At 34.2% G+C, this 25968-nt stretch overlaps 6 protein-coding genes across 8 annotated transcripts; 2 read left to right on the top strand and 4 right to left on the bottom strand.

Annotated features, from left to right (window-relative positions):
- Positions 1-155: 155 nt before the first annotated feature.
- LOC104711359 (gamma carbonic anhydrase-like 2, mitochondrial) lies at positions 156-2171 on the bottom strand. The gene is made up of 2 exons (XM_010428060.3): positions 1621-2171; positions 156-748 (listed from the first exon to the last, which is right to left on the bottom strand). Exons 1-2 carry the CDS (start codon positions 2012-2014, stop codon positions 372-374), a joined length of 771 nt encoding a protein of 256 aa, XP_010426362.2. The 5' UTR covers positions 2015-2171; the 3' UTR covers positions 156-371.
- A 10578-nt stretch (positions 2172-12749) lies between these two features.
- LOC104711358 (protein INVOLVED IN DE NOVO 2) lies at positions 12750-16293 on the bottom strand. 2 transcript variants are annotated; one of them, XM_010428058.3, is made up of 8 exons: positions 15886-16293; positions 15147-15559; positions 14268-14989; positions 14090-14179; positions 13713-14000; positions 13397-13606; positions 13069-13307; positions 12750-12989 (listed from the first exon to the last, which is right to left on the bottom strand). In XM_010428058.3, the coding sequence occupies exons 2-7, from the start codon at positions 15544-15546 to the stop codon at positions 13071-13073; spliced, it is 1947 nt and encodes a 648-aa protein (XP_010426360.1). In that variant the 5' UTR covers positions 15547-15559; positions 15886-16293; the 3' UTR covers positions 12750-12989; positions 13069-13070. The 2 variants fall into 2 exon arrangements, with proteins under 2 accessions (XP_010426360.1, XP_010426361.1); XM_010428059.3 differs by having other exon boundaries at positions 15147-15554; positions 15886-16291.
- A 495-nt stretch (positions 16294-16788) lies between these two features.
- Positions 16789-17293, bottom strand: LOC104711357 (uncharacterized). Its single transcript, XM_010428057.3, has one exon. It carries the CDS (start codon positions 17169-17171, stop codon positions 16962-16964), a length of 210 nt encoding a protein of 69 aa, XP_010426359.1. The 5' UTR covers positions 17172-17293; the 3' UTR covers positions 16789-16961.
- A 2332-nt stretch (positions 17294-19625) lies between these two features.
- LOC104711356 (non-specific phospholipase C6-like) lies at positions 19626-22500 on the top strand. The gene is made up of 3 exons (XM_010428056.3): positions 19626-20582; positions 20751-21253; positions 21940-22500. The coding sequence occupies exons 1-3, from the start codon at positions 19915-19917 to the stop codon at positions 22416-22418; spliced, it is 1650 nt and encodes a 549-aa protein (XP_010426358.1). The 5' UTR covers positions 19626-19914; the 3' UTR covers positions 22419-22500.
- A 45-nt stretch (positions 22501-22545) lies between these two features.
- Positions 22546-23884, top strand: LOC104711355 (nuclear transcription factor Y subunit C-1). Of its 2 annotated transcripts, XM_010428054.3 has the most exons (2): positions 22617-23336; positions 23648-23884. In XM_010428054.3, the coding sequence occupies exons 1-2, from the start codon at positions 22621-22623 to the stop codon at positions 23649-23651; spliced, it is 720 nt and encodes a 239-aa protein (XP_010426356.1). In that variant the 5' UTR covers positions 22617-22620; the 3' UTR covers positions 23652-23884. The 2 variants fall into 2 exon arrangements, with proteins under 2 accessions (XP_010426357.1, XP_010426356.1); XM_010428055.2 differs by lacking the exon at positions 23648-23884 and having other exon boundaries at positions 22546-23340.
- Positions 23885-24080: 196 nt separating this feature from the next.
- Positions 24081-25661, bottom strand: LOC104711354 (putative xyloglucan endotransglucosylase/hydrolase protein 11). Its single transcript, XM_010428053.3, has 4 exons — positions 25152-25661; positions 24959-25059; positions 24671-24861; positions 24081-24581 (listed from the first exon to the last, which is right to left on the bottom strand). Exons 1-4 carry the CDS (start codon positions 25333-25335, stop codon positions 24230-24232), a joined length of 828 nt encoding a protein of 275 aa, XP_010426355.1. The 5' UTR covers positions 25336-25661; the 3' UTR covers positions 24081-24229.
- Between the last annotated feature and the right edge of the window lie 307 nt (positions 25662-25968).

Below are 25968 nucleotides of genomic sequence, written 5' to 3'. Positions count from 1 at the left end.
ATCCGCAGAAAAGTTACAAAAGCTTTACGTTTCAGCCACCAAAAACACTATTCATTTTTTTATTTATGTTTAAAATTGTTTCTTTACATTATCTTTGCTACCGACTAAATATTATAACACTACTTTTTCCGATAGTGAGAGAAGACAAAGTGGAGTATTTCACTTTTCAGTTTTCACCATTATCATCTTTCTAGAACGTCTGAACACAAGGATATATGAATTTAACAAAACAAACAGAGAAAGACAACATTTCAGACACAGCTTTGCTTTTGTTGTTGTTCCGCAGTTACTTATTCAGATCAGATTCAAATAAAAACGAAGAAGCTTTCTAAATGAGGGAAGCAGCCAGAAACCTGGAAATGGAAAGCTTTCTAGACGGCAATCCCAAGGGATTTCTTGAACTTCTCAACCTCTAGATAGACAGTTGAGTAAGGCAAGAACTCAGAGAAGTAATCTCCACTTAGGTGGTTAATGGCAACAGCAAGCTTCGGAATTTCTAATGTTTCTTCATTGGTGAGAGTTCGAATAAACCTTGCTGGATTGCCTCCCCAAAGTTCACCAGATGGGATTCTTCTGCCAGGTGGCACAACAGAACCAGCTTCTAAGATTGATCGTGTCTCGACCAGCGAACCTTCCATTAGGATTGAGTGCTGCCCGATGATGCATTCGGGTTCGATAGTGCATGATCTTAAAAGACTGTATGCACCAACTGTCACGTACCTATCGATCAATGTCATTGCTGGCAATCCTGAAAATACCAAAGTAGAAAAGTAACTCCTAAGATCAGATGTTTTATCTACCATATCAAAAACCCAGCACAAAGAGATGTTCTACCCTTCAAGATGTTTGTGCAGAAACTGCAGAAGGCTGTTTGACAGTTGACTAGAATAGAAAGGATGGTAATTCAAGTAATGAAGTACTAGTTGTACACTTCAAAGGTAACTCAGAGTACGTCAAAGTTCAAACTAGAGCCTAATCAAACAAGGAGGTTTTTGTACTTAAAACTTGGCATAAAATCAAACATTGGCAAGACTACAAGATGCTACACTCATAAGGCTTAATGCAGCTTAGAATCCCGGTTCTATCACAAAGTATCGTGGAGAATCTCTTTTGTCAAGTTATAAAGCCTTACTGTGACATTGTTCCAGAACTTATACAGAGCATCTAAGTAACTTTCTACTACACAAGATGGTCATTTATAGTGTTATCCACCGTATTCAACTCCTGAATAACATAACTCCACTCAAGATTAAGCACAAGCCTTAATGGGACTCTTGCTTCCAGTATGACTAATCACCTCAAGACTAGACAATTCTATGCATCCTAGTCTAGTTAAACGCAAAATGCTCTGAAGAGTGACTTCAATAAGCTCACTCAGGATTCTTGATCTAAAGAACATCCTCACTCGGAACACACTATTTGTGCAAAACCAATATGCTCAATTACACTACTTCAATAATCTAAATGGACGAAGAAGCTGAGAACCCTAAATTCCAATATCACTGATTCCCCAATACTTTAGCATGCAGTAACAACGAAAATTAGATACTCAGAGCACAAAATCTGACAGAACATATACATAACAAGCTACAATGAAATCATATAGAGAGAACAAAGAACCTGTTGGGGACGACCACGCAGCATGAACAACACACCGTTCCTGGACATTTGAGCAGAATCCAACGGTGATCTTGTTGAGATCTCCTCTCAAAACGGAACCGTTCCACACAGACGAGCCGTCCCAGACTGTGACCTGACCAGCCAACACAACGTTAGGTGCCACGTAAGCATCGACGGCGACCTTCGGTAGCCACTGTCCCAGAGGAATGATCTGTCTTTGGCCTCTGTAGTCCCATTTCACCCGATCCGGCGAAGGTGTCACCTCCGATGTCGGTTTAGGCGTTTCCGTCGTCGCCACCGCAACTGCTTCGGCGGCGAAGTTACGCCGAATCAGATTCGAAGACAGAGCTGATGTGACGCTTCTTCTAGAGATTCGAGCTAGCGAAGTTGCCATTTCTATGGGTTGAGGATTCTTCAAGGATTTGTCAAGAGAGATAGAGAGCAGCAACCCGGAGGAGGAGACAGAGAGGAGTCGACGGGGAGATTCTTCGAAACCAGAAAAATGAACAGTTCGGAGAATTATTGGGCCTTTTTGGGCTAAATTAATATTGGCCCATAAGTTCTGCCATAGTCTGTTACAAATTTAATGTACTACAGTAGAACCTCTATAAATTAATACTCTTTAAATTAATATTCGCTATAAATTAATAAATTCTTCCGGTCCCGAGTTAGGCCGGTATAGAAAATGACACATTTTGATAAATTAATAAGATAATATTTTTTTGGAAATCCTATGTAAAAATATAGTCCCATCAATATCATAAATTAATAATCAAATAATATTAATATAAGAAAATCTAATGAAATACTGAAATATGACTCTATTGTTGTTTGCATATTCTTAAATTTGCATTCTTATTGGAGCTCATCTCTAATATCTTTTATTGTCGTATTCTCAAATCGCATCCAAAAATTACGAAGAGTTCTAAATGCGATAATTGCTTCTTTATATATAATTGGTCCTAAAATTACCGCAATATCTTATTCGACTTCATCATTAACATGAATGATACTAGTAGAAGTTTCTTCTAAACTCTAAACTTCTAACATCTATCATTTTTACCTAAACTCTAAACTTAGCAATTACAATAGACAAGATTATACATTAAAAAAATTCTTTAAAAATATGAATGATAACAAAAGTATCTTATTTTGTAATACATAATTTTCAAATTATGAAAATTAAAAATCTCTTCATAAATTAATATTTTATTAATTTATCGATAAATTAATAACTATTAATTTATCGATAAATTAAAACCTCTTTAAATTAATAAAATTTCATGGTCCCAACCTTATTAATTTATAGAGGTTCTACTGTATATGCGTTTTCATGTTCGTTTCGTTTTGTTTCTTTTACAAATTTTAAATGCTGAAAATGTTATACTCCTTAATAAGGTAAGCCATGCAACTGCAAACACAATATATCTATACTCGTATTTTTACAGCAATTTTAGTAAATAAATCCTCATTTTTAACTTATTTACAATGACTGTCATTACTTATATCTATATCCAAATAAGTTTAATTAACTCTCTTCACTATCTTTATAACCAAACACAATTAAAATATTTAAATATTTATATATATAACATTCTACAAATTAATATAAATATTAGATTAGGACCCGTCCGATGTGCGGGGTTAGAGTTTTTAAAATAAAATAAAATTTAACAAAGAATATAAAGTAAGTATTTTTAGTAAGTAAAAACTATCTATAAAAGTAAATAGATACACCGAGGTATCCAATATAAATATCTGGTGTCAAAGGTGCGACTCTGTGGTTGAGACTATTAATCACATTTTTTTTTTGAATGCCCTCACTCATAAGAAGTTTAGGATTTATCTCTAACTCCGGTCTCATCAGAGGGTTTTCCATATGAGTCGGTGTACTCAAATTTGGATTTTGTTTTCTGGAAAGATGTCTCTGAACAGAGTGATACTGATCAACTTCTTCAATTACCATGATTTTTATGAGCAATCTGGAAGGCCATAAATAAATTTTTTAAAGGTTTAGAGATCGAGACGAATGATACAATTGCTCAGGCTTTGGGCGATAAGTTAGCATGCGAAGAGGCGCTATCTTTTACGGCGGTCATGTCGGCTCCATCTCCGTCCTCGGATATCCAGGTTTCTTCACCTTGTTGTCAAATTGATGGTTCTTGGAAAGCAACCAATGAGCATTCATGATTAGGTTGGTGGTGTTGCGTTGGTGAGGAGCGAACCTTGTTGTTGGAGGCCAAGTGTCTAAGACGGAGCCCCTCCCTCTGCATTCAAAGTTAGAAGCGTTGTTGTGGGCCAAGGAGCGGATATGTGCTAAGTTACTAACTATGGTGCATTCCCCTAAATATTGGCCATCCTTCTCCAACTTGCTCTATGAGTTTAATTCGCTGGAGTTTTTCCACTATTCTCCATCTCTTGGATCCCGCATGCGACAAATTCGAAGGCGGATTTTCTTGCACGTGCTTAGCATTCTTTTGTAAACCCCTTCCCTCTGGCTTGGGCAACTAACCGAGAAAATTTCTTTAAAATTATTGTTTGGTTGAAAAAAAATAGATACACTTTTAGTTAAAGAAAATAGTTGTAGATGAGTTCAAAAGTATTAAAATTAAATGAAATTTAAAAAAGAATATATATTTAATTATTTTCATAAGTAAAAACAATGTATAAAAGTAAAGAGATAAACTTTTAGTTATAGAAAATAGTTGTTTTTTTTTGCTATAATACACTAACGTATATCCGTTTAAAAATCTACTATCTACATTACCACTAAAAGTTTATTTGTATACACAAATATGTTTTACTGTTAAAATATACTATTTAGTCTTAACTACTACTAACAAATTATCTTTATGAACACACTAAATAACCTATTATATGTTTCTTCACTTTAACATTTTTATAGTTACAAAAACGCATAGGTTAATCTTACATACTCCTATCATATATATTACAATAGCAGTTTTTTGAATAAATTATTTGATTGGTAGAAAAAATATGAGATGATCATTATTTTTTTACTTCAATAATCTTCTTTTTTTATTTAAAGGTGAGTATTTACATTTTTTAGAAACAGTAACTAATTGTATAATTTTCACAATCATTTTTTTATCTTATATAAAATTTAATTTTTTTTTGTAATATAGCAACTTAAAATTAAAATAAGTAAACACACTACAAGAAAACATTCAATTTCCTACCGCAACTATTGTAGTAAAATGGTAGGAAACACATGTTTCTTACTGTTTTCCTACAAAAAAAGGTAGAGGTAATCGCCTGTAGGAAATCGATATTAGTGAGATTTTCGTAGGAAATTTCCTACGGAATTCCTACAAAAAATATTTCGTATGAATTTCGAAGGAAAGTGGAAGGAGATTTTTTGACTATTTTCCTACCAAAATATTTATTAGTAGGAAATTCATTCTTTCTACTTTCCTACCAAACTAGTCTTACAATTTTCCTACAAACTTAATAAAAATAAAATGAATTAATGTTTTCTAAATAATTATATTTATTTCGAATTTAATCAAAAATTATTAACATTAATTATTAATCCAAATAATTATATTTTTAACCAAATTATTAATTTAATTAGAAATACAATTCTTTTTAAAACTAAATTACAAGCCTAATAAAAAATATTTACAAACTAAATACTAAATACAAAAAACTAATATTGACTGAAACGCTAAACATTCCTCCAAAGCTTCAGATCAAGAACAACGCTGGCTTCGACGATGGAGATTCCCAGATTACTTCTGCCAGTCACAGATCAGAGTCTGTAAGGATGGAATCTAAAGCTTCAAGTTTGCTCCGGTGAATCAGTTGTTGGTGATGTATGGATTGACTCAATTCTTGGTGATATCTTGTTTTTATTTCCAGTGGAGAAGATGATAGAGATCAAAGAGGTAGAGAAAGAGATCACTTGCTTATCAACAAGATTGAAGTCGATTAGAAAACGCTGAGAAAAATATTAGATTTTCTAAGAAGAACAAAGGAGAAAACGAAGAGAGGAAAAAAAAGAGGAAAAAGAAGAAGAAGTTGAGAAAGGAACGACATGGAGGCTGCAGCGTATCTAGGGTTTTTATATCTAGGGTTTTTACCAATTTTCCTACCAATTTTTTACCATATTTTTTTATTATATTTTTTGGTTTCGTAAGAAATTCGAAGAAATTTTTCCTACCAAATTCATTCTACGTCATCTCCTTTCATATTCTTTCTAGGTCCCTACGAATTTTCCTTCAACAAACTTTTTGTAGGAAATTTGAAAGAAACATTCCTACCAAATTCATTCAACATCTTTTCTTTCTATATGCTTTCTGTTTTCCTACAAATATTTCCTTCGACAAATTATTTGTAGGACTTTCGTAGGAAATTTCTTATGATTTTCTCATACTAGTTTGGTAGGAAAATTATCTTCCTTTTTTCTACGATAATTGCTTTCCGTCAAAACTATGTAGGGTTTTGGTAGGAAATTTTTCCTACCAAATGTTTTGTAGGAAAATTTGTAGGAATACATGATGTTTTCTTGTAGTGACAATATTATAATTTTGATTTTTTTTTTGTCAACCATTGGGCCATAACTGGCCGCCCATTAGCCAAATTCCTATAATTTTGAATTTTATGGTATATATATATATATATATATATATATATATATATATATATATATATATATATTTATCTTATAATTAGATTTTAAATAAAATTATGTTTTATTTAATCTATTTACTATTATATAAGACTTTTATAGGTTAGGTTTTGAATTTTTACATTATTATTTTTTAAAATTTTAATAATGAATTGACATGTATCAACATCTGAATAATATAATTGACACGTGTCACGATCTTGTTAATGAGTAATTTTGTCATCAAGGTTTATATAATAAGATATTTTATATGTTATTTTTTGTTTCTGAAATTTAAAAGATAGTAAACTAATCTTTTTCCATGGTGTACCATTGGTAATCTTAGTTACAAAACATATAGTGGAATACTATATAACCTTATTTTTATATATTTTACATTTTGATAAAGCTTATATCTATTTTTTTAATTTTATCATTATGGATTTGTGATCATATGAATTACTAAATGTGAAAACAAAACTTATATAATAAATTTATGTGGCCTATATTGAACTCTCATTAGTAATTTTTGAAATTTCTTTTATTATATCAAGGTAGTGAATCAATTCAAAGTTAAGTGTACGACGGTCCACATATTTTATTTATACTAATATTTTTGAAGTACGAATTTGAAATAAATTTTGATTTTCAAAAAAAGTTACAATGTTTGTCATTACTTTTATCTATGTATCCAAACAAAATTTACTAAAATTTTATACTATTCATATAACCAAACAAAATTAAAAGATTTTAGTAAAAATTAAAATTATAGGTATCCATATTGTTCCATAATTAACACTAGTAATATTATACATGTTAGAACAAAATTAGTTCAATTAAGATTTAGCAAAATATAAACAAAATATAAGAAAAATATAAGAAAAATTTAAGCTACTTTTTCAAGTCAAAATATTAAAATGAATAAACTAACATCAAATAAACTACTGTCAGTTACACCTATAGTGGAAGAGAATAAATCTTCTAGACTCAATAAAATTTGTCAAATCATTTGATAAGTAATAAGAAGAGTGAACAAAAAACATCATTTCATATTTTCGTATTCTTCTCACTCTTAACAATTTTTCTTCTTTTTAACATAATAATACGTAAAATCTTTTTCTAATACACAAACACCATTTCATGTCATAATATTCTCTTTTCAGTATATAAAGAAAATATGAAAACATATTCTACTTATCAGGATATTAACAAAACCACATGTGGGAAACGCCTCCATTTGTAACCCCGTCTTCACAATGGGGTAGTACAACACCAAGAACGACACCTTCTAATCTAGACGGCATCGAACTTCGAACAGCCGTTAAACGAGAGGGTTCTCGTCCGGCTAAGCTAATAAGCCCATTAGGACTAGTATTAATAATATAGTACGAAGACTAGTAATATAATGTAGGTATTTAAATTATATTTTAATACTTTATTGCAATTAATTATTGCGATCAACTAATTATATAAACTTTTATATTCTGTCAATATACGGTGTTACACATAAAATTATATTATGTATCTGAAAGAATTATGATGAGCATGGAATTTCCATGTTGTACAAATATGAAAAACTAATCCATATGATCCACATATATGATATGTAACTATGTATGATGACTAGATTAAGATCCGTGCTAGAGCACGGGTTGAAATTTATTTTATTTATATTGTATTTTTTATATAAAAATAATTTATGTTATTGTTTTTAAAAGTTTTTTTGATTAAACATTATGCAATAAAATCATATGCTAAATATGAAGGCTTGAAAAAAAAACATTTATTTGTAAGTTTTATATTGTTAATGATTCTAGATAATTACCCGTGCTATAACACTGGTTAAATTTTATTTCGTAATCTATCTTGTAACCCACTATTTAACTTGTAACCAATCAATCTATCAATTTCGTAATTTATCTTTGGTTAACGTTGTGGTCTATCGATAAAACCTGTGGAAACAAATTTGTAATATTGTGTTTAAAGATCTTTGGAAACAACGTGATATAGGACTAAAATCTTCCAAAAATACAGTTTGGAATATCCATGATTTTATTTGTTACCATTAGTATATCAATTATCAATTGGAATATCCCTAATATTTAGGTGTAACCATTAATATTAATCTATAACCTATTTGTAATCATTTATTAAAAATATATAGTCTACAAAAACTATGTTTTGTACTTCCCTTTCATTAAAAAGGGGAGTTAGAAGATTTAATCCAGATTTTTTTTATTCTCCTATCATTTTGATTGGTTTTAAGTTTAAATTATTGAGAATCATCATATAATATATAAAGTTAATAAAAGTATATAATTTTCTGCATATATTGTGATTTGAAGTTTTTCAAAACGGACATATATTACTCAATTAATATAAAAAGTGTATGTTGAACATACATATATAGTAAATTTACCTTATATAGTAAATTTTAAATTTTCAAGAAGTTTAAATTATATAGCTGGTATATTTAAACTTAATAAAAATTTACAATTATGAATAGTTATAAATAGTAAAAAATTTAATAACATAGATGAGTTATATTGCATGATAAGTTATATATATGACGGGACGAGTTTGAATCAATAATACTAAAAAATAATAATTTCATTAATCTGATACTTTATGTGACACCCCGATATCAGAGACTTGCGGAGATGTTTAAAAAACTTGATTTGGTCACCTATGTCACCAAAGTGCACTTATCTTTTCGGTCAAAAGTCATGGGAAAACTTCACAGTTAAGTGTGATTATGGTAAAGTAGTCTTAGGATGGGTGATCTTCTGGGAAGTGACTGTCGGAACTGTGCGAGTAAGGACAAAATACAGGGAAAGATCATTTGGTGATTTGTAGGGATGGTAGCAAGTCTTTAAAACCAACAGTCTGATATGTAGCGTATGGATGTGGCATGTGGGCACTTGAACATTGTAATCTTTTTGGTTATTTTCGGTTTTTTGGTTGTTTGGATAATTTTACCCAAATATAACCGAACCGAAATTAATTCGGTTATTTATAGGTATTCTTTTGATGTGTCTAAACCGAACCGATCCGAAGAACCAAAAAAACCAAGAACCGAACCGAACCGATCCGAAGAACCGAACGCCCAGGCTGAGGCTCACGGGACTAGTGAGAGGACATGAGACCTATTAAAGAAGGTGGGCCCATAGACTGGGATTGGACATGGGATCCACTAAGAGGTGGCGGTCGGGGCGTTACACTTTAATACATGTTAAATTTTCATTTTAATATGTTTAACAATATCAATATAATGTATGTCGAATTAAACTGATTTAGTTAAGATTGTGTTAAACAAATATAGTTCTACGGTATACCAAGAGTTTAATTTGGGTTTTTAGTTGAACTAATTAATTTAACCATATATAGTAAATTTTAAACTTTTAAAAAGTTTAAATTATTATATATATCTTAACTTAATAAAAAGTTTAAAATTATGAATATTTAAATTATTACATTTTCAAAATAACACAAAAAGGGTTATATGACAGGACATGTTTGAATTGATACCAAATTTTTTATATAAAAAACTTATAAAATTTTTTTAATTGACATCATTTTATTATAATTTTCTCATTTTGTGGATGTATATTCTACAAAAAAACTATTCAACATTCTTTAAACAGGATGAAAAAATATGATATAAGGTTTTAATGAAATACTTACTAATACTAGTAAAACTTTATTTATTTTATTTCATCACACCAAAAAAACAACATAATCATTATTTTTGCTAATTCTTACCCAAAAAAAATCATTATTTCTGTGTCATTTTTCACTTACTTACTTTATGTTATAGATAAAAAAACAATTATAGAAGCCCAACATCATTCTTCCCATCTAAAGGTCATTTCTAATCTTCTCTCCTAACTACATGTTGAACTCCGCTTGTTGGAACTCGTTCTGTCTCTCCAACATCATGGGTGCCTTCCACGTCATGACATCTATCTGGTAGCACTGTCACACTCGTTCCTTCTTATGCAAGAAAATTGAAAGATATTACATTAGATACATATATGTTAATAGAACAGAACTAAACTAATATCTAGCAGCAAGTGAAGTACCTCACTAACCAATAGCAAAATTGATCATGAGGCTAAAAATTGCTTAATTTGATCAAAGCTTTGCTCGCATCATGAAGCTCATCGTTAGCGTATTCATATTTTATAGTAACCTCTTTCAATATTTCCTTTAATTTTTTGTATCTTCCTTCATACCATGAATGTGTCTCATGACCTAAAGGTCCCCTCATGATCTGTATCTCCAGCTACAATGCCTACTTAGCATTAAGTTTTTCACTAGCTCACGGGCTTTCTTATGTAACTTATCTTTTTCCCTTTATGAAATAACACTAAAACTTGATCATTAGTTACCCTTCAAAGTGAATGATTTTTCAGACAATAAACAAAAGCTTACATGTTGTTATTTTGTCAATTTCTTCATGTTTTCGTCAGCTTTGTTTTGCTCTTGAATAGCCATTAAATTATGTGACAAATAATTAAAAGATTTTCACGAATCAAGAAAGATTTTTCTTATTACAGAAAAATTTCAACTAAATGATGTGAATGGCAGAAACATAAGGTAACGAAGAAAAAGTTTCAATGGCAGAAACAGAAGGTAACACTCACATCATTTAGTTCAACTTTTTCTGTAATAAGAAAACCCTTTCTTGATTCGTGAAAATCTTTGAATTATTTGTCATATAACTTAACGGCTATTCAAGAGCAAAAGAAAGTTGACGAAAACATGAAAAAATTGGCAAAACAACAAAAGGTGAGCTTTTGTTTATTGTCTGAAAAATCATTCACTTTGAAGGGTAACTAATGATCAAGTTTTGGTGTTATTTCACAAAGGGAAAAAGATGAGTTACATAAGAAAGCCTGTGAGCTGGTGAGAAAACTCTATGCTAAGCAGGCATTAGAGCTGGAGACAGAGATCATGAGGAGTGACCTACAGGTCATGAGACACATTCATGATATGAATGAAAATACAAAAAAATTAAAGAAAATACTGAAAGAGGTTACTGTAAAATAGGGTTACGCTAACGATGAGCTTCATGATTCGAGCAAAGCTTTGATCAAATTAAGCAATTCTCAGCCTCATGATCATTTTTTCTATTAGTCTAGTGAGGTACTTCACTTGCTGCTAGATATTAGTTTAGTTATGTTCTTTTAACATATGTATCTAATGTAGTATCTTTCAATTTTCTTGCATAGTAAAGAACGAGTGTGTCAGTGCTCCCAGGTAGAGGTCATGATGTGGAAGGGACCCATGGCGTTGGAGAGATAGATTGAGTTCCAACAAGCGGAGTTCAACATGTAGTTAGGAGAGAAGATTAGAAATGACCTCCAAATAGGAAGAATGATGTTGGATTTCTATAATATATTTTTTTTTAATCTATTAACATAAAGTAAATAATTGAAAAATGAAACACAAATAATAATTTTTTTGGTAAGAATGCAAAAATAATGATTATTATAAGCTATGGTTTCTTTGGTGTGATGAAAATTAAACATAGAAATTTTTTACTGTTATTATTGACATTAGTAAGTATTTTTTTTAAAGCTTATATCATATTTTTGCATCTTGCTAAAAGAATGGTGAATAGATTTTTTTTTATAATATACATCAGTCTATTTTATCACAAACTAAAATGAAAAACTTTTATAATAAAATTGGTTAATCAAAAAGCTTTTATATGGTTTTATACTGTGTCTTTAAGACCTGTTATAAATCCTTAAACAACCTTATAAACGAGATAAAAACATTTATAAGGGGTATTAAGAATATGAAAAAAACCCTATCTTTCTTACTAAGTTATCTCCCTCTCTATCTCTTGCTATATTAGACAAGATTTACTTTATATGTGATCGTATATATAACAAAGACGATCTTTATCGTATACAAAGAGCAAAACCATCAATGATTCTCAATCCATGCCAACACAGAAAAAGAAAGATGGATATTTAAAAGAGAGGAAGAAGATGAAGAACTTACGGGGAAACGAAGATGGCGATAAGAAATAGCTATTCAAGCATCAATAAGAAATTTCGAGAGCTTGATCCACTATCATATCAGCCACTAGAAAATAGTAACATGTTGATAAACTATATATGTAGCCTTCACTTGTGTGTTTCTGATGGAGGCGTAACAATGCGAGCACAGTTGTTCTTGAGAAGAGGAGGGAAGAAAAGGTTCAACGGAAACATATGAGGCGAAAAACTTATATAGTTGGATGATTCAGAATATATGGACAAAAACTTTTATAGGGTCATATGATGAAATTGGTGGTATTTAATTTTCAAACGTTAGCTTAATAATTAAGGGTCAATAACTCAATATTCAAGTTTCACTTCAAAAAGTAACTCATGTCGACCAAGTTTGTGTTACTAGTTACTTTATTAGCTTTCAGGTAGGAATTTCTTCTATTGATTTTAGTAACGTACGGTCTAAAATCTAAAGTTGTTTTACAAGTGAAATATATTACAACAATAATTTGTTACGTTTTATTACTCGATTGTCCAAAGAGGTCAAACTCCTACAAATGTTACAATGAAACATCGATGCAAAGACATCAAAGCTGTGTCCATTATTTTCACCAACTTCTAAAACGGAAAACAAATAGAACCCATCACCAAAGTTCCATCAAACCAAACACATTTCTCTGCAGCTACAAACCGCATTAGCTTTTTTATTCAGTACCCTGCCCGTCCTCTTTCACCTGCAAAACATCAATCGAAATCCGACATTAGCGTAAAATATTGGCAAAAAGAACCATAAGTATCAAATAGGTTTTAAACCTTTAGGCCATTCCGCGCTTGCGTTTCGCTTTTTCCCATTGATCAAGTAAACAAGTGACACCTTCTTCAAGTGTAGCTTTCCTATCTTCTTTTATGTTCCATAGCTCTGATGTAATATACCTTCCACTCGGGTTATACTCGTTTATCTCCAACAAAGCTTGCGTTACCGCCTTGTATGGACCATCTCCCAAGTCTGCCTTCAGCTCCCTCAGCTTTTCGTCTGTCTCATCTATCACTTCCTAAACCCAATTCACAACAAAAATCTTTCAGAAAGATTCAATATAAACCACAACACCAAACCCTGGTCGGAAAGACAAGTCTGTCTTACCACTTCTGTTTCTTGATTTTCAAGCTTAACCCGCTTGTATGGTTGCCAATCAGGATCTTTGAGATAGCCTTCCCAAAGTTGGAGAACATCAACTGCTCGGTCTTCAACATCTTGCTGACAATACTTTTGCTGCATTGCATCCATGAATGGTTTCGTCACGAGCTCTCCCATTCTCTTGACACCGATATTTGTTTTCCATTCTTTCATTATCTACAAATGACAATGAAACAAATAAACCAAGATTTAGGCAAAAACTGTCAAGCTTCGTCAGAGCTATATTAGATATGATCCAAAAGAACAATACTATGATACATACGTTTACCAATTCTTTACGAGCTTCTTGAAGCTCATCATTGGTTCTGCGCTCTCTAAGGATAAGAGTTTGGTTAAGTTTATCGAGGTCTGAGAGTTCTTCTAACTTCTCATTTAAATCTTTATAGATGGTTTCCACCTTTTGCACAATTTCAGCATCGCCATCTGATCCCATGTGCTTCATCACATTAAGCTGTCCTTTCAACTGCTCAACCTCTAGCTCAACTGCTTGTTTCTGATCTCTTTGTCTTTCTAGTCTTATGATTTTCTCATGAAGCTCCTCCTTTTGCCTCTGTTAAGAACACATCAACACATGGTATTTCTCAATAATCATGAAAATAAGCCAAACCATTTAAAGAAAAGAAGAGGGAAGTCACTAACACTCTGATCCTCTGCCAATTTTTTAACTTCCTCGTCAGCCTTTTGTTGTTCCATGGTTGCTAGTTCAAGAGAACTATTCTTAGATGCATTCTGGTAAACAAAAAAACGAATTAGTTGTCGAACTTAAGCCTACAAATATTTGTAGAAGAGAGATATAGCGAGTAAGTAAACACAAAACCTGTTCAAGATCTTGAGTCAATTTCTTTCTCTCGGCTTCATTGTGCACTTCGCGCTTTGCCAACTCAATACCTCTGATTTCGAGCTTCTCCTTCTCCGACTCCAGCAGCCTCTTCGATTTCTCATGATCATCAACTATCTTTTTAATGTGACGATATGTTCTCTCATCCAAAGCACTCAGCTCTCGGTAATGCTTTTCTTCATTCTTTTCCTTCTCTTCCATCAACTGATTAAGTTCCCTTGACTTCACTTTACACAGCTCCTCCATCTCCTTCATGTCTTTTTTCTTTTCTTCCACAATTTGTTTCAGATTCTGCACAAGTTTTTGCTGTTTCCTCGCCTCTTCTTCCGTTAGCTCAGCTATAGTTTTCAAATCACCCGTCTTCCTCAAGTTTTCTCCGATGATATTATTACCGTTATAATCATCCGCACGAGCAACCCACGCGTAAAGACCTGATTTTGGACAGTCTTTTTTCAACCAGTCCTTTTTACCATGACCGTCTACTCGATAAGCCTTGTCAAACAAAAGAGCATTGTGAAGTCCATTCCAATCTTTGTTAAACTCCACTATTGCTGTTCCTGAATGTCCCCAGTAATTCCACAAAGGACGAACTCTAGTCGGATTAAACCCTCGTTGAATGTACTCATCCCTAAGCTTTGATCCACTCTCACCTGCAGATCGACCATCCACTCCCTTTGTAGTTGGTATATTAACCACAATACCTGTTTCAACCATATTGCAGTTCAATCTTTAGGACAAAGTAATAACCTTTCGAGACATATTCAAGAAACCCACACATTGCAATTCAAGAAACCTATTTTCAAGAAAACTACATTACTCTAATTCTCATATCTTAAGATAAGCTAACAAAGTGTGTACCTTTCCAAGGACACACGAGCTTCTCGTCCTGGTCACAATCTTGGATAGCATTTCCATTTTTCTGACGTTTCGCGGAAGGCTCTGCTGCATCTGAAGCTGAATCAGCAAGATCTTGTTGAAGGTACTTGACAAGAGCAAGGTGGCTTGCTTTCTCCTTGGCACTTCTTTTCTCAGAATTGCTATTACCAACTCCAGAGGCATGCTGAAGTAGATCTTTGTACTGAAAACTCGGTTTCTTCTTGTTTGGACAGTAAGGACAAAGAAAAGCTTGAGGAGAGAGTTTCACTTTCAGCTTCCCACCTTTTAGATTTAAGTACATTTTGTCTCCATACTCATCCATTTCAGATTCACTGATATCTGAATCTTCATCATCTGAGCTCAATATCACCGTGCTCCCCATCTTGTTTCCTTTGCTTAGGGTTACATACAAATCAAAATTGAAATCGATTAATCAAAAACATGATCTGCTTTTGATTTTTCGACAATGCAACTCAATTCCATTACTTTTTTCTCCGTCAATTTGATTCTTTTTATAAAGTTATTCTATTCGTTCTTTATATCTCTCTACTGGGTCTTTTCATCACAATTATGATTTGCATGTTTGATTTTTTAATGTGTCTAGAGACAGTGAGTTTGGAAATCAAACGAGATCGATCTTTAAACCCTAAATATCTCTGTTTTGGTTTCAAGAATGTGGAAACAAGATGAAAACAGAGTAATTGGGGAAGGAGAAACTTACAAGAAGAAGGCTTGGAGAGTGTGGTGCCCAGTGGTCCGGAAGATGATGAAGAAGAAGAAGAAGCTCTCTCCTCTCTCTCTCTCTCTAGTCTCTCTACACTTGTTTATGTGTTGTCCTTGTACTTGTAGGGTTGAAGAAAAATTATGTCCTTTTTCTTTTTTCTTTTTTCTTTTTTCTTTTTTTTTTTTAACTTTTTTACATCAAACATAAAATAAATAAATATAAAAAAAGTCAATAAAAGTAAAGATGAGAGAGAGAGAGAACACATCGAATATAACGTTGTTCTATCCAAATCAATTTTTTTTATATTTTTTGTAACTGTGGGATGAATTTTTAGATTTTCTTGAAATAGTTACAGTATCTTGATTCTCTATAACGTTTCTTGGAATTTGTAGAAACATTGTTTATGCCACACACTGCAATTTACAATGAGTTAATGGAAGGAAACATCTGTGTGTGTTCGAATGGTGTCGACGCGCTTTACTTACACGCATTAAACGGGACTGACTCACTTTGAAAGTTATACATGGTACGCCGTGAGAAACATCTTCACAGGTGTGCGTAACTGTGTACTTCAACGTCCTATCACATCACATGAGAATCTAAAGAAGACTCACTCCTTCCAGATGGGTCATATCTTGGCCCATTAAAAACTTAATTTTTAAAAGCCCATATTTGTCACAAACCTTTTTTACACGCCTAATATTATTTCTTTGGCATCCAACCAAAAGAACTCAGATATGCATGCATAACCGGGTTAGTTAATACAGTACTTGATTCCAAATTTTGATTCGGAAACCAATGAGCTAAACCGGATTCTAACAAAATCACTAACCCAGAACCAACCAAGTTAAACCAGAAACCAAACAGAGCCACAAAAATCAAAATCAAACAGAACAGATATTTTGAAGATAACTTAATGCATTACATTGAGATATTCAGATTTCAAATGTTTTTTTACACTAGACACAGAATAATAATAGAAAAAAACAAATACAGAAAAGAAAGGAAGCAATTTAAAAATGGAAAAAACATAACCATGAACCAAACCAACCGGGTCCGGGGGACATTACGAATTAACCGGTGTAAATGTGGAGACGAATGGCGATGGTGAAGATGGTGATGAGACCGAAGAAAATGATGGTGTGGACTAGAATAGACGCACCACTAGTCTGCATATTCCCGAATTCGACGACACGACCTCTCGCCGGAATCTGAAAGAGAAGTCCCGGTGTCAGAAGCACGAACAGTATCACAGCGATCACTACAGGTCCCCAATCCGCCATACTTTTCTCCCACTAGAGAGACAGAGATATATATATATATATGTATCAGAGAAAGTTATAAGAGAGAAAATGGTTTTGAGAGTTTTAGTTTGGTTTTGATTTTTGCAGAAACCAAAAACTTCCTCGTGCGGTGTGTAAAAAAGAAACGGCCGGTGGCGATGTCACGTGCGGAGACGTTGTTATCGAAGGATGTGGACACGTGAGTCCGTGACTAATGTGACAGTTAATGTGTCGCCGGTTAAAATTGAAATGGGCCAACTTAGGATCTAATTCAGTTTAGTCTTCTCAAATCAGGCCCAATAAAACATTTTTATTGCTTGTTGCCTAGGTGGATTAACTCTCTTAATCTCTTCTGTCTTTGCAGTCTTGCACCGAGCCACCGAGTCACTAACCTATACTTCTCTCCTGTTCGGGAAACTGTGAATAAGAGAGATAAATTATACTACTTTGAAAATTGGTTAAAAGACAAACTTAAAAGCTTTACGACCATATCAATATGATAACAATGTGTACTGATTACACGACCAAATCTAGTTGATTGCTATGAGCAGTTCACACTACTGGGCAAGCTGCTTGGTGGTGAACTTGTGGGCGATTGTTTTCAGTTTCAGTCCCTTGAATCTTTCTCCTAGTTATTTTTATCGTTTTGGCTTCACTTTTCACTCTCTTGTAGTAAAGAAATGTAGTTGTTCCTTCAACATCGTCTAATGTCACAAAATAAAAATACCACCACCATCTAGCAAATAGGTGATGAGATTTTCAGGTATGGAAAAGCACAAACATTTTTTTTGGGTATGAAAAACAAAAGCACTAAATATTTGTAGTTGTTCTTTAATTTTAAAATTTTTGATAAAGGGTTTTCCAAATTATTTATTTTCCTTAATGGAAGATAAGTGGGACACATTAGACAAAAGTAAGAATTAATTATGAGATCGGTACTTTTTTCAATGGGTATTATAGAATTAGGATCTTCTGTCCGGTTTTACAGGATTAGGTACTTTTGTGTGCATAGAATTACTAAGTTAGCCTCGATCTTATATTCAACATTTATCTCAGTTACGACATTTATTTTTTATTGTTCCTGTTTGACGCCACGCGCTTCCAATCTATTAACCCTACGTTTATCGGGGTCCGTTATTGCTGCCGCGTCCTGAGTTTCAGGTTCTCTTTACTCTCCCATTCTGGTGGCTAAAATTGAAGCTTCATACCACCAACAACTCGTCCTTTACATTCTCCCACCAATATCGTCCGCACCTTACTCTATTAATTATCGTCACAGGTATGGTTTGACTGTAATAGTTACACATCCGACCGGATCTGCATATTTATGTAACTGCACTTGTTCGGCCCGTTTCCGATCACTCTGTTTTCCTTATTCTAGATATGCAATCGCCAGTCAGTCAATCCATTCCTTCTGCCTCACTGGGTATATCCGTATACACTATTTGTAATCAATTTCCCGTACCCTAGGGTTTAATTGTCCTCAACTTTTGTTCCTCACAACGGGATTCTAGGGTTTAGTTGTCCTCTACTTTTCTCCCTCACAAACGGGATTCTAGGATTTAGTTTCTATATACTTTTCTCCATAACAAACGGGGTTCTAGGGTTTAGTTTCTATGTACCACATCTGCTTCAACCGATTTAAGTGCCTCACTTTTTTTTCAATGTGATGAAGTGTAGTTAAAAGTAATTTAACATTTTCTTTTTCAGCTGATTTGCCGCGACGCCTTTTTGACCTCAATTGTTATCCTTCTCATCCAGTTCGTATCAATTCATACTCAAGGCCACGATACCTCCTTGATGTTTTAAATGTCTTGGATGGGATGCCTGAGCTCCAAGAGTTATTGGCATCTCCGCTTGGATATCTTTTCTTGATTCATGTACGTCGAATTGCAAACCCTTAACCTAATTCGCTGTTCACTTTGCCACATCTCTAATTCTTCGCCATAGAAATTATTGTACAGTCCCAGCGCGTGTAATACCGTCATAACTTTCCAATTTCGAAGTCATTTTAATCCCGCTCAATTAATCGGGTTATATCCGTCATTATACAGTAGTAAAACTACCGAAATCTGTAAGACTGGATAGAAGTGCTCAAAATGAAAGTTTCAGAGGAAAAAGTACCTACTTCTATAATAACCCCCAAAAGTAATTAGCATAATGATGACTCTTTATTGGTAAGACACACTATATTTAAACTACATTCTCTCAAGTCTCAAGACTCTCGGTGCGGAGAATTTATACAATAGTCCTAAATTAGCTTTTTACATCAGATCATTCCATTATAAACATTTGTATAGATTATATAGATTGTAGATCCAAAATAAATACATAAAAGTTATACTATACATCTGTGGTCATCTACGCGGTTTTCTCAATGCCATGTCTTCACGTGCATATGTATTTCCAAAATTTAGCTATAAATAATAAAATCAGCCTATATTTAGGAATTTCATTGACCGAGTAAATCTAAAATCTCGAGTTTTAAGTTATTTTTCCGCAGTGAGAACAGAATCTTCTTTTACAAATCGAGAGCCCACCTAAAATCAAAGCCAGTAGTAGTGGCAACAAATATAAAAAGCAGTAACTATACACCATAGCTTTTCTTCCTTCTTGCTCTCTACACTTCACATTTACCCAAAACCTTTATAATTCTTTTGTTTTTTTCCTTTCACTTTTCTCTTTTTTGTTTTTGTTTTCAAAGACAAGACAATTATCTTCAGATTCTTCACCACTGTCTTTTATGTTCTTTCAAGAAACCAATCTTTTAAGGCAAAACAAAACCACAGAATCAAATCCTTCACAAAAGAAAAGCCTAAACCAAATGAAACCATCATCAGTTTCAAGATTTTCTTTAACTTTCTCACACTTACTCACACTCTATTGTCTTCTCATACCAACCCAAGGATCTCATCAATGGGACTCACCAATCAAAACCGTCGTCGTTCTAGTATTAGAGAACCGATCTTTCGATCACCTCTTGGGATGGATGAAGAAATCAGTTAACCCGACGATAAACGGTGTAACGGGTCAAGAATGCAACCCGGTTCCAAACTCTACACAAACCATATGTTTCTCTAGTGATGCTGAGTTCGTGGATCCGGATCCGGGTCATTCGTTTGAAGCTGTTGAGCAACAGGTTTTCGGATCCGGGTCCGGGTCGGGTCAGATCCCGTCGATGATGGGTTTCGTCGAGCAAGCGCTCTCCATGCCGGGCAACTTGTCGGAGACTGTGATGAAAGGCTTTAGGCCTGAATCTGTACCGGTTTACGCTGAGCTGGTTAAAGAATTTGCTGTTTTTGACCGGTGGTTTTCTTCGATTCCTGGTCCGACTCAACCTAACCGGTTATTTGTTTATTCGGCTACCTCACATGGTTCGACAAGTCATGTCAAGAAACAACTTGCTCAAGGGTACGTTATCAAACTCTTTCTTCAAATATATAGAAATTGAATTAGCAATAATTTCTAATTTTGGACTTTTTAAAAATATTGTTTTACGTAAAAAGTAACATAAATTACCATTTTTCTTATATAATCATTATTGTAAACCAATTTATGTATTATAATTTGATTTTTCAGGTATCCACAAAAGACTATATTCGATTCGCTCCATAGCAACGACATCGACTTCGGAATATACTTTCAGAATATTCCGACCACGTTATTCTACCGTAATCTCCGACAGCTAAAATACATTTTCAATTTGCATCAGTACGATCTGAAATTCAAGAGAGACGCAGCGAATGGGAAGTTACCGAGCTTAACCGTAATTGAACCGAGGTATTTCGATCTCAAGGGTCTACCGGCCAACGATGATCACCCGTCGCATGACGTGGCTAATGGTCAAAAGCTGGTTAAGGAAGTGTACGAGTCACTTAGGTCGAGTCCACAGTGGAACCAGACGCTCCTAGTCATAACTTATGATGAGCATGGTGGGTTCTATGATCATGTCAAGACTCCTTATGTTGGTATACCAAACCCGGATGGGAATACTGGACCGGCTCCTGGTTTCTTTAAATTCGACCGGTTAGGTGTTCGGGTTCCTACTATTATGGTTTCGCCTTGGATTAAAAAAGGAACCGGTTAGTTCTCTTTTTCTTTTTATTAATTAGTTAGTGTTTTTCTCTATGATAATTTTATAAATTTTGTTAGTGTGCATTGCTTTTTTTGGTATAACTTTTTTGGTCAAGATTATTATTATTATTATTAATTTAGATAAATTATGGTTTTGAACATGATATATTGATATATAAATAGATTTGAAACTGTTAACAAAGGCGGAAAAAAATTATTATAGGAAGTAATATGCCCATTGCATATATGTTTTAATCGTTAATGATATTTACTTATATTATTTATATATATTTTAACATACTATAGTTTTTTTAATTCACATATGAATTAGAGCCATAAGTTTAGTTGAAAAAACTATTTATTTCTCAACCCCAAATAAGAAAGTCATTTGTTTTTAATGTGTTTCCACTTTCTACTACTATTTCCGACAGACTTGTAAACATTAAGTCTGCAAAAAACCAAATCACATGGATAGGATTTGTGACAACTATAATATAAGATTGAATCCATTAATTGTGGTGGAGAAAATAATTGAATCTGTTTACTATTCCATTGAAAGATGTTTAGTTATTATAATATGTCGGCGTCGTCGCGTGACTCATGTTTTCAACCATCATCTGACCCCATTTGATTAATTTGTTTTTATTATATAGTTTAATAACAATCTTATATGATTTTGTGTTTTTGATTGAAGTGGTGAGTGAAGCAAAAGGACCAACAGAGAGCTCAGAGTTTGAACATTCATCAATACCAGCGACCATCAAGAAACTCTTCAACCTCTCTTCCAATTTCTTAACACATAGAGATGCTTGGGCTGCAACTTTCGAAGACGTTGTATCTCACTTAACCACTCCTCGAACCGATTGCCCCATGACTCTACCTGACGTTGCACCAATAAGAGCCACTGAGCCTAAAGAAGACGCAGCGCTTTCTGAGTTTCAAGGTGAAGTAGTTCAGCTTGCAGCTGTTCTCAACGGTGATCACTTCCTCAGTAGCTTCCCTGACGAAGTTGGGAAAAAGATGACTGTAAAACAAGCTCACGAATACGTCAAAGGAGCTACATCACGTTTCATTAGAGCTAGCAAAGAAGCAATGAAGCTTGGTGCCGATAAATCTGCCATTGTCGATATGCGATCTTCGCTTACTACACAAACCACGCAACCAGTAAACTGATTAAACAATATTGGTGTGATTTAATGTTTGGAAACTGGAATTAAAGAACAAAGTAATAGACCAAATTTAATTTTAAGTGTCATTATTTTATAATCAGCTACATCGCTGTCTACCTTATCCACTTGTACCTCAATCCCTTTGGCAAAAAAAACCCATTTGATCCAAAAAAATCAAAAAAAAATCAAAAATCCAAAACCGACCAATGGACACCAACAACAACAACCACCAACCACCTCCCTCCGCCGTCACCGGAATCCCTCCGCCTCCTCCACCACCAGGAACCACCATCTCCGCCACCGGAGGAGGAGCCTCGTACCACCACCTTCTCCAACAACAACAACAACAGCTCCAATTGTTCTGGACATACCAACGGCAAGAGATCGAACAAGTGAACGATTTCAAAAACCATCAGCTCCCACTCGCTAGGATCAAGAAGATCATGAAAGCCGACGAAGATGTTCGTATGATCTCCGCGGAAGCACCGATCCTATTCGCCAAAGCTTGTGAGCTTTTCATCCTCGAGCTCACAATCAGATCTTGGCTTCACGCTGAGGAGAACAAACGCCGTACGCTTCAGAAAAACGATATCGCCGCTGCGATTACTAGGACCGATATATTCGATTTCCTTGTCGATATTGTTCCTAGAGATGAGATTAAGGACGAGGCCGCCGTGCTCGGTGGTGGGATGGTCGCTCCTCCCACCGCCAGTGGCGTGCCTTACTATTACCCGCCGATGGGACAGCCAGCTGGTCCTGGAGGGATGATGATTGGGAGACCGGCTATGGATCCGAGTGGTGTTTATGTTCAGCCTCCGTCTCAGGCGTGGCAGAGCGTTTGGCAGACTTCGGCGGGGACTGGTGATGATGTCTCTTACGGCAGTGGTGGAAGCACTGGTCAGGGGAATCTCGACGGCCAAGGGTGAGATTTCATTTTATTTGTGCAATGTAGTTACATTGATGATCATTTTAGGGTTTTAGGATTAATTGGGCTATTATCATGTCACCATTTGCAATCTTTAATCTAAGATTTGATTGTGAAATTAAGCTCATGAGTATGTCAAGGAAGCCACTTTTAGGTTGATTAGGGTTTTAGGATTTGAAATGATAGCAATCTTCAAATGTACTGATGTATAGTATAGTCTCTTGCTCTTCTGCTGGAACTTGAATGGATCAATCAATGAAGTATCACTCCTTAATGTATCTTTCAATGTCTTTGTATTATGTTTGCAGTTAGAAGCTCAGAGTAAATCAGATGATGTGAGTTTACCCTGCTGCTTGAAGACAGCAGATGTTATTAGTCGACCTTGCCTTGAATTTTGGATGTGTCTGATAGATTATGCCTGAATTCAATTTAAAAGGCTTTACATTAAGAAGGAGTAAAAAAAACTCTTATTTCTCTCTGGTAACTTATATGTTATTGCAGCAAAACAATCACTCCTAACTATATATCTAATGTGCAGTTTCTAATTCTCGTATTTTGCTCCTCCTCTTTCACTTCTTCTGAGAAAAATGCAGTCTTGTAACTTGTAAGGTTCTTTTCAGAGGTTTCAGTGTTTGTAAAGCTCAAGCAAACTCAATCTGAACCAATATAATTTATCCAGCTTGGTTCTGTGTACATGTGTATCTGTATATGAACTTGTGACATAGCAATGGAACTAGCAGCGATGAAAATAAATTTGTTATTTTAGTTGATGATTAAATGATGGAAACAGCTAGTTATATATAGAGCATGTCACAGTAACATAAGTTGTTTTTTTTTCCTCAAGATTTTTGTTTTGTAGGCTTAACCCTTTGACAGGTATTGATCCTTCTCTAACTGTAACTTGCGCATTCTTGAGGCACCTTTGGATATCGCTGTCTGTCAGAACAATAGTCATAATCCAGGTACATCTTCCTTGCGTTAATGTACAGTTTCTTCTCTTTAGAGCTTAGCTGTTTGCGATTCCACCAGAATGAAGGACCAGTGCATTTATCTATTCCCATGAAGTCAGTTTGACACCCTTCAATCTTTGATGCCTGGAACTTAGCAATGTAAGGCATCTGCTTCGGGTCAATTATCGATCCGTTTCGTACACTTCCCATTAGGAACATTGTCTGCGCCGATGGGTAGTAAGCATTTGGATTCTTCCTGTACACCCTGATTGGTGTATCGTCGACATAAAACCTGAAAATGTGGAAAAACTTTTTCTTTTGTTACCGATGTTAATCAATGGATTAGGGGATGATCTGATAAAAGTGTTATAGGATACTCACACAAGTTGATTTGGCTTCCAAAGTAAACTGTAGGAATGGTAATCTTTGGTTGGATCAAACCAGAGACGGAACCTTTGATCCTTTCCTCCTACACCGTACAGATACATATTCGTATTTAGCAAATACGGTGACCCATTCCTTCCCAATATCTGGAAACAGAGCTCGTCATGGCGGCTTGATCGGGAGATTAACTGCCATATAGCAGTAAACATATTTCAAGAAGCTAGTCAGGTACGTAATTTCATCATCTTTATTTCAGACAAACATGAGTGAATGTGATTCACGTACGCAGAAGGAAGTAATGACTCCCGTAGACTTGGTTTGTGGTGCTTTGATTCTTACGTTGAAGTATCCTGATCCGTATATTAATTGGGATTCAAACCCGGATCCTGAAAGGAACATGAGAACAATCATCATCATCGTCTTGACACACAGGTTCATCACACATAGAGACAAAGAAATAAAGAGATATAAGAGAAACCAGAGTTATGATCGAGGGTGAGGTGGAGTTCAGAGGTTTCATTAATAACCAAAGCTTGATGTCCCCATGTCAGGTAGTTGTTGTTTGCCCATGTCACGAACCCGCCACCAGTCTCTTCACCTCGAGCTGTGGCTAAAACCACCAGAACCATCATCAGTAGAATCTTCTGATTAGATCCTCTCATCTTGATCTCTCCCTCTCTCTCTCTTTGCTTTTCCCTCACTTTACTTAATCACACTAGAACACGACACTCTTGGGCTATGTTATATAGGCATAGATCAGCCACGTACGTTACGTTCTTTTTTTTTTTTCTCTAAACAAAGTAGTCAAAACTGACAAAAAAACAAAGTAGTCTCTATCCATTGCTTCATATAATCCCATTGAATTAATTAATATCCTTTTTAAATAAATTTTCAGTTTAATCCATTATAATTTTGAGCTGTTTGCGATTAAGTTTGTTTCTTAGCGTTGTGAAAGCTGTTCCAACTCGTTTTACACACATCAATCGTTGCATCCAAAAAAGTTTATATTTTCACGTTTTAATACTTAGGTTTTGTTAGCTAAGAAAGCTTCCTATACAAAGTAAAAAATTTTGGATTGGGGAATGTTTGATGCCAAAAAATGAAAGAAAGAATAAGGGTGTGTATTCAATCCTATACAGTAAAACCTTTATAAATTAATATTCTATAAATTAATAAACACTACAAATTAATAAATTTTGCTTGTCCCAAATTGGACCAGTGTCAAAAATATTTGATAAGATAATAAGATAATAATTTTTTGAAATTCCCATGTAAAATATGGTCCCAATAATATC

This window comes from Camelina sativa, chromosome 9 (genome assembly GCF_030686135.1).
Source record: "Camelina sativa cultivar CO46 ecotype springtype chromosome 9, ASM3068613v1".
Classification (NCBI taxonomy): Eukaryota; Viridiplantae; Streptophyta; class Magnoliopsida; order Brassicales; family Brassicaceae; genus Camelina; species Camelina sativa.
The sequence above is the reverse complement of the archived record's forward strand: the minus strand, read 5'-3'. Positions and strand labels throughout refer to the sequence as shown.

Excerpts from the sequence above, each read along its gene's own strand:
- LOC104711359 (XM_010428060.3), bottom strand. The coding sequence starts at position 2,014 with ATGGCAACTTCGCTAGCTCGAATCTCTAGAAGAAGCGTCACATCAGCT. Across the intron at positions 749-1,620 it reads TGCGTGGTCGTCCCCAACAG|GATTGCCAGCAATGACATTG; the intron begins GTTCTTTGTTCT and ends TGGTATTTTCAG.
- LOC104711358 (XM_010428058.3), bottom strand. The coding sequence starts at position 15,546 with ATGGGGAGCACGGTGATATTGAGCTCAGATGATGAAGATTCAGATATC. Across the intron at positions 14,001-14,089 it reads AATTGGCAGAGGATCAGAGT|AGGCAAAAGGAGGAGCTTCA; the intron begins GTTAGTGACTTC and ends TGTTCTTAACAG. Across the intron at positions 13,308-13,396 it reads AAAATCAAGAAACAGAAGTG|GAAGTGATAGATGAGACAGA; the intron begins GTAAGACAGACT and ends AATTGGGTTTAG.
- LOC104711357 (XM_010428057.3), bottom strand. The coding sequence starts at position 17,171 with ATGGCGGATTGGGGACCTGTAGTGATCGCTGTGATACTGTTCGTGCTT.
- LOC104711356 (XM_010428056.3), top strand. The coding sequence starts at position 19,915 with ATGTTCTTTCAAGAAACCAATCTTTTAAGGCAAAACAAAACCACAGAA. Across the intron at positions 20,583-20,750 it reads AAGAAACAACTTGCTCAAGG|GTATCCACAAAAGACTATAT; the intron begins GTACGTTATCAA and ends TTGATTTTTCAG. Across the intron at positions 21,254-21,939 it reads TTGGATTAAAAAAGGAACCG|TGGTGAGTGAAGCAAAAGGA; the intron begins GTTAGTTCTCTT and ends TTTTGATTGAAG.
- LOC104711355 (XM_010428054.3), top strand. The coding sequence starts at position 22,621 with ATGGACACCAACAACAACAACCACCAACCACCTCCCTCCGCCGTCACC.
- LOC104711354 (XM_010428053.3), bottom strand. The coding sequence starts at position 25,335 with ATGAGAGGATCTAATCAGAAGATTCTACTGATGATGGTTCTGGTGGTT. Across the intron at positions 25,060-25,151 it reads CACCCTCGATCATAACTCTG|GATCCGGGTTTGAATCCCAA; the intron begins GTTTCTCTTATA and ends TGTTCCTTTCAG. Across the intron at positions 24,582-24,670 it reads TGGAAGCCAAATCAACTTGT|GTTTTATGTCGACGATACAC; the intron begins GTGAGTATCCTA and ends CCACATTTTCAG.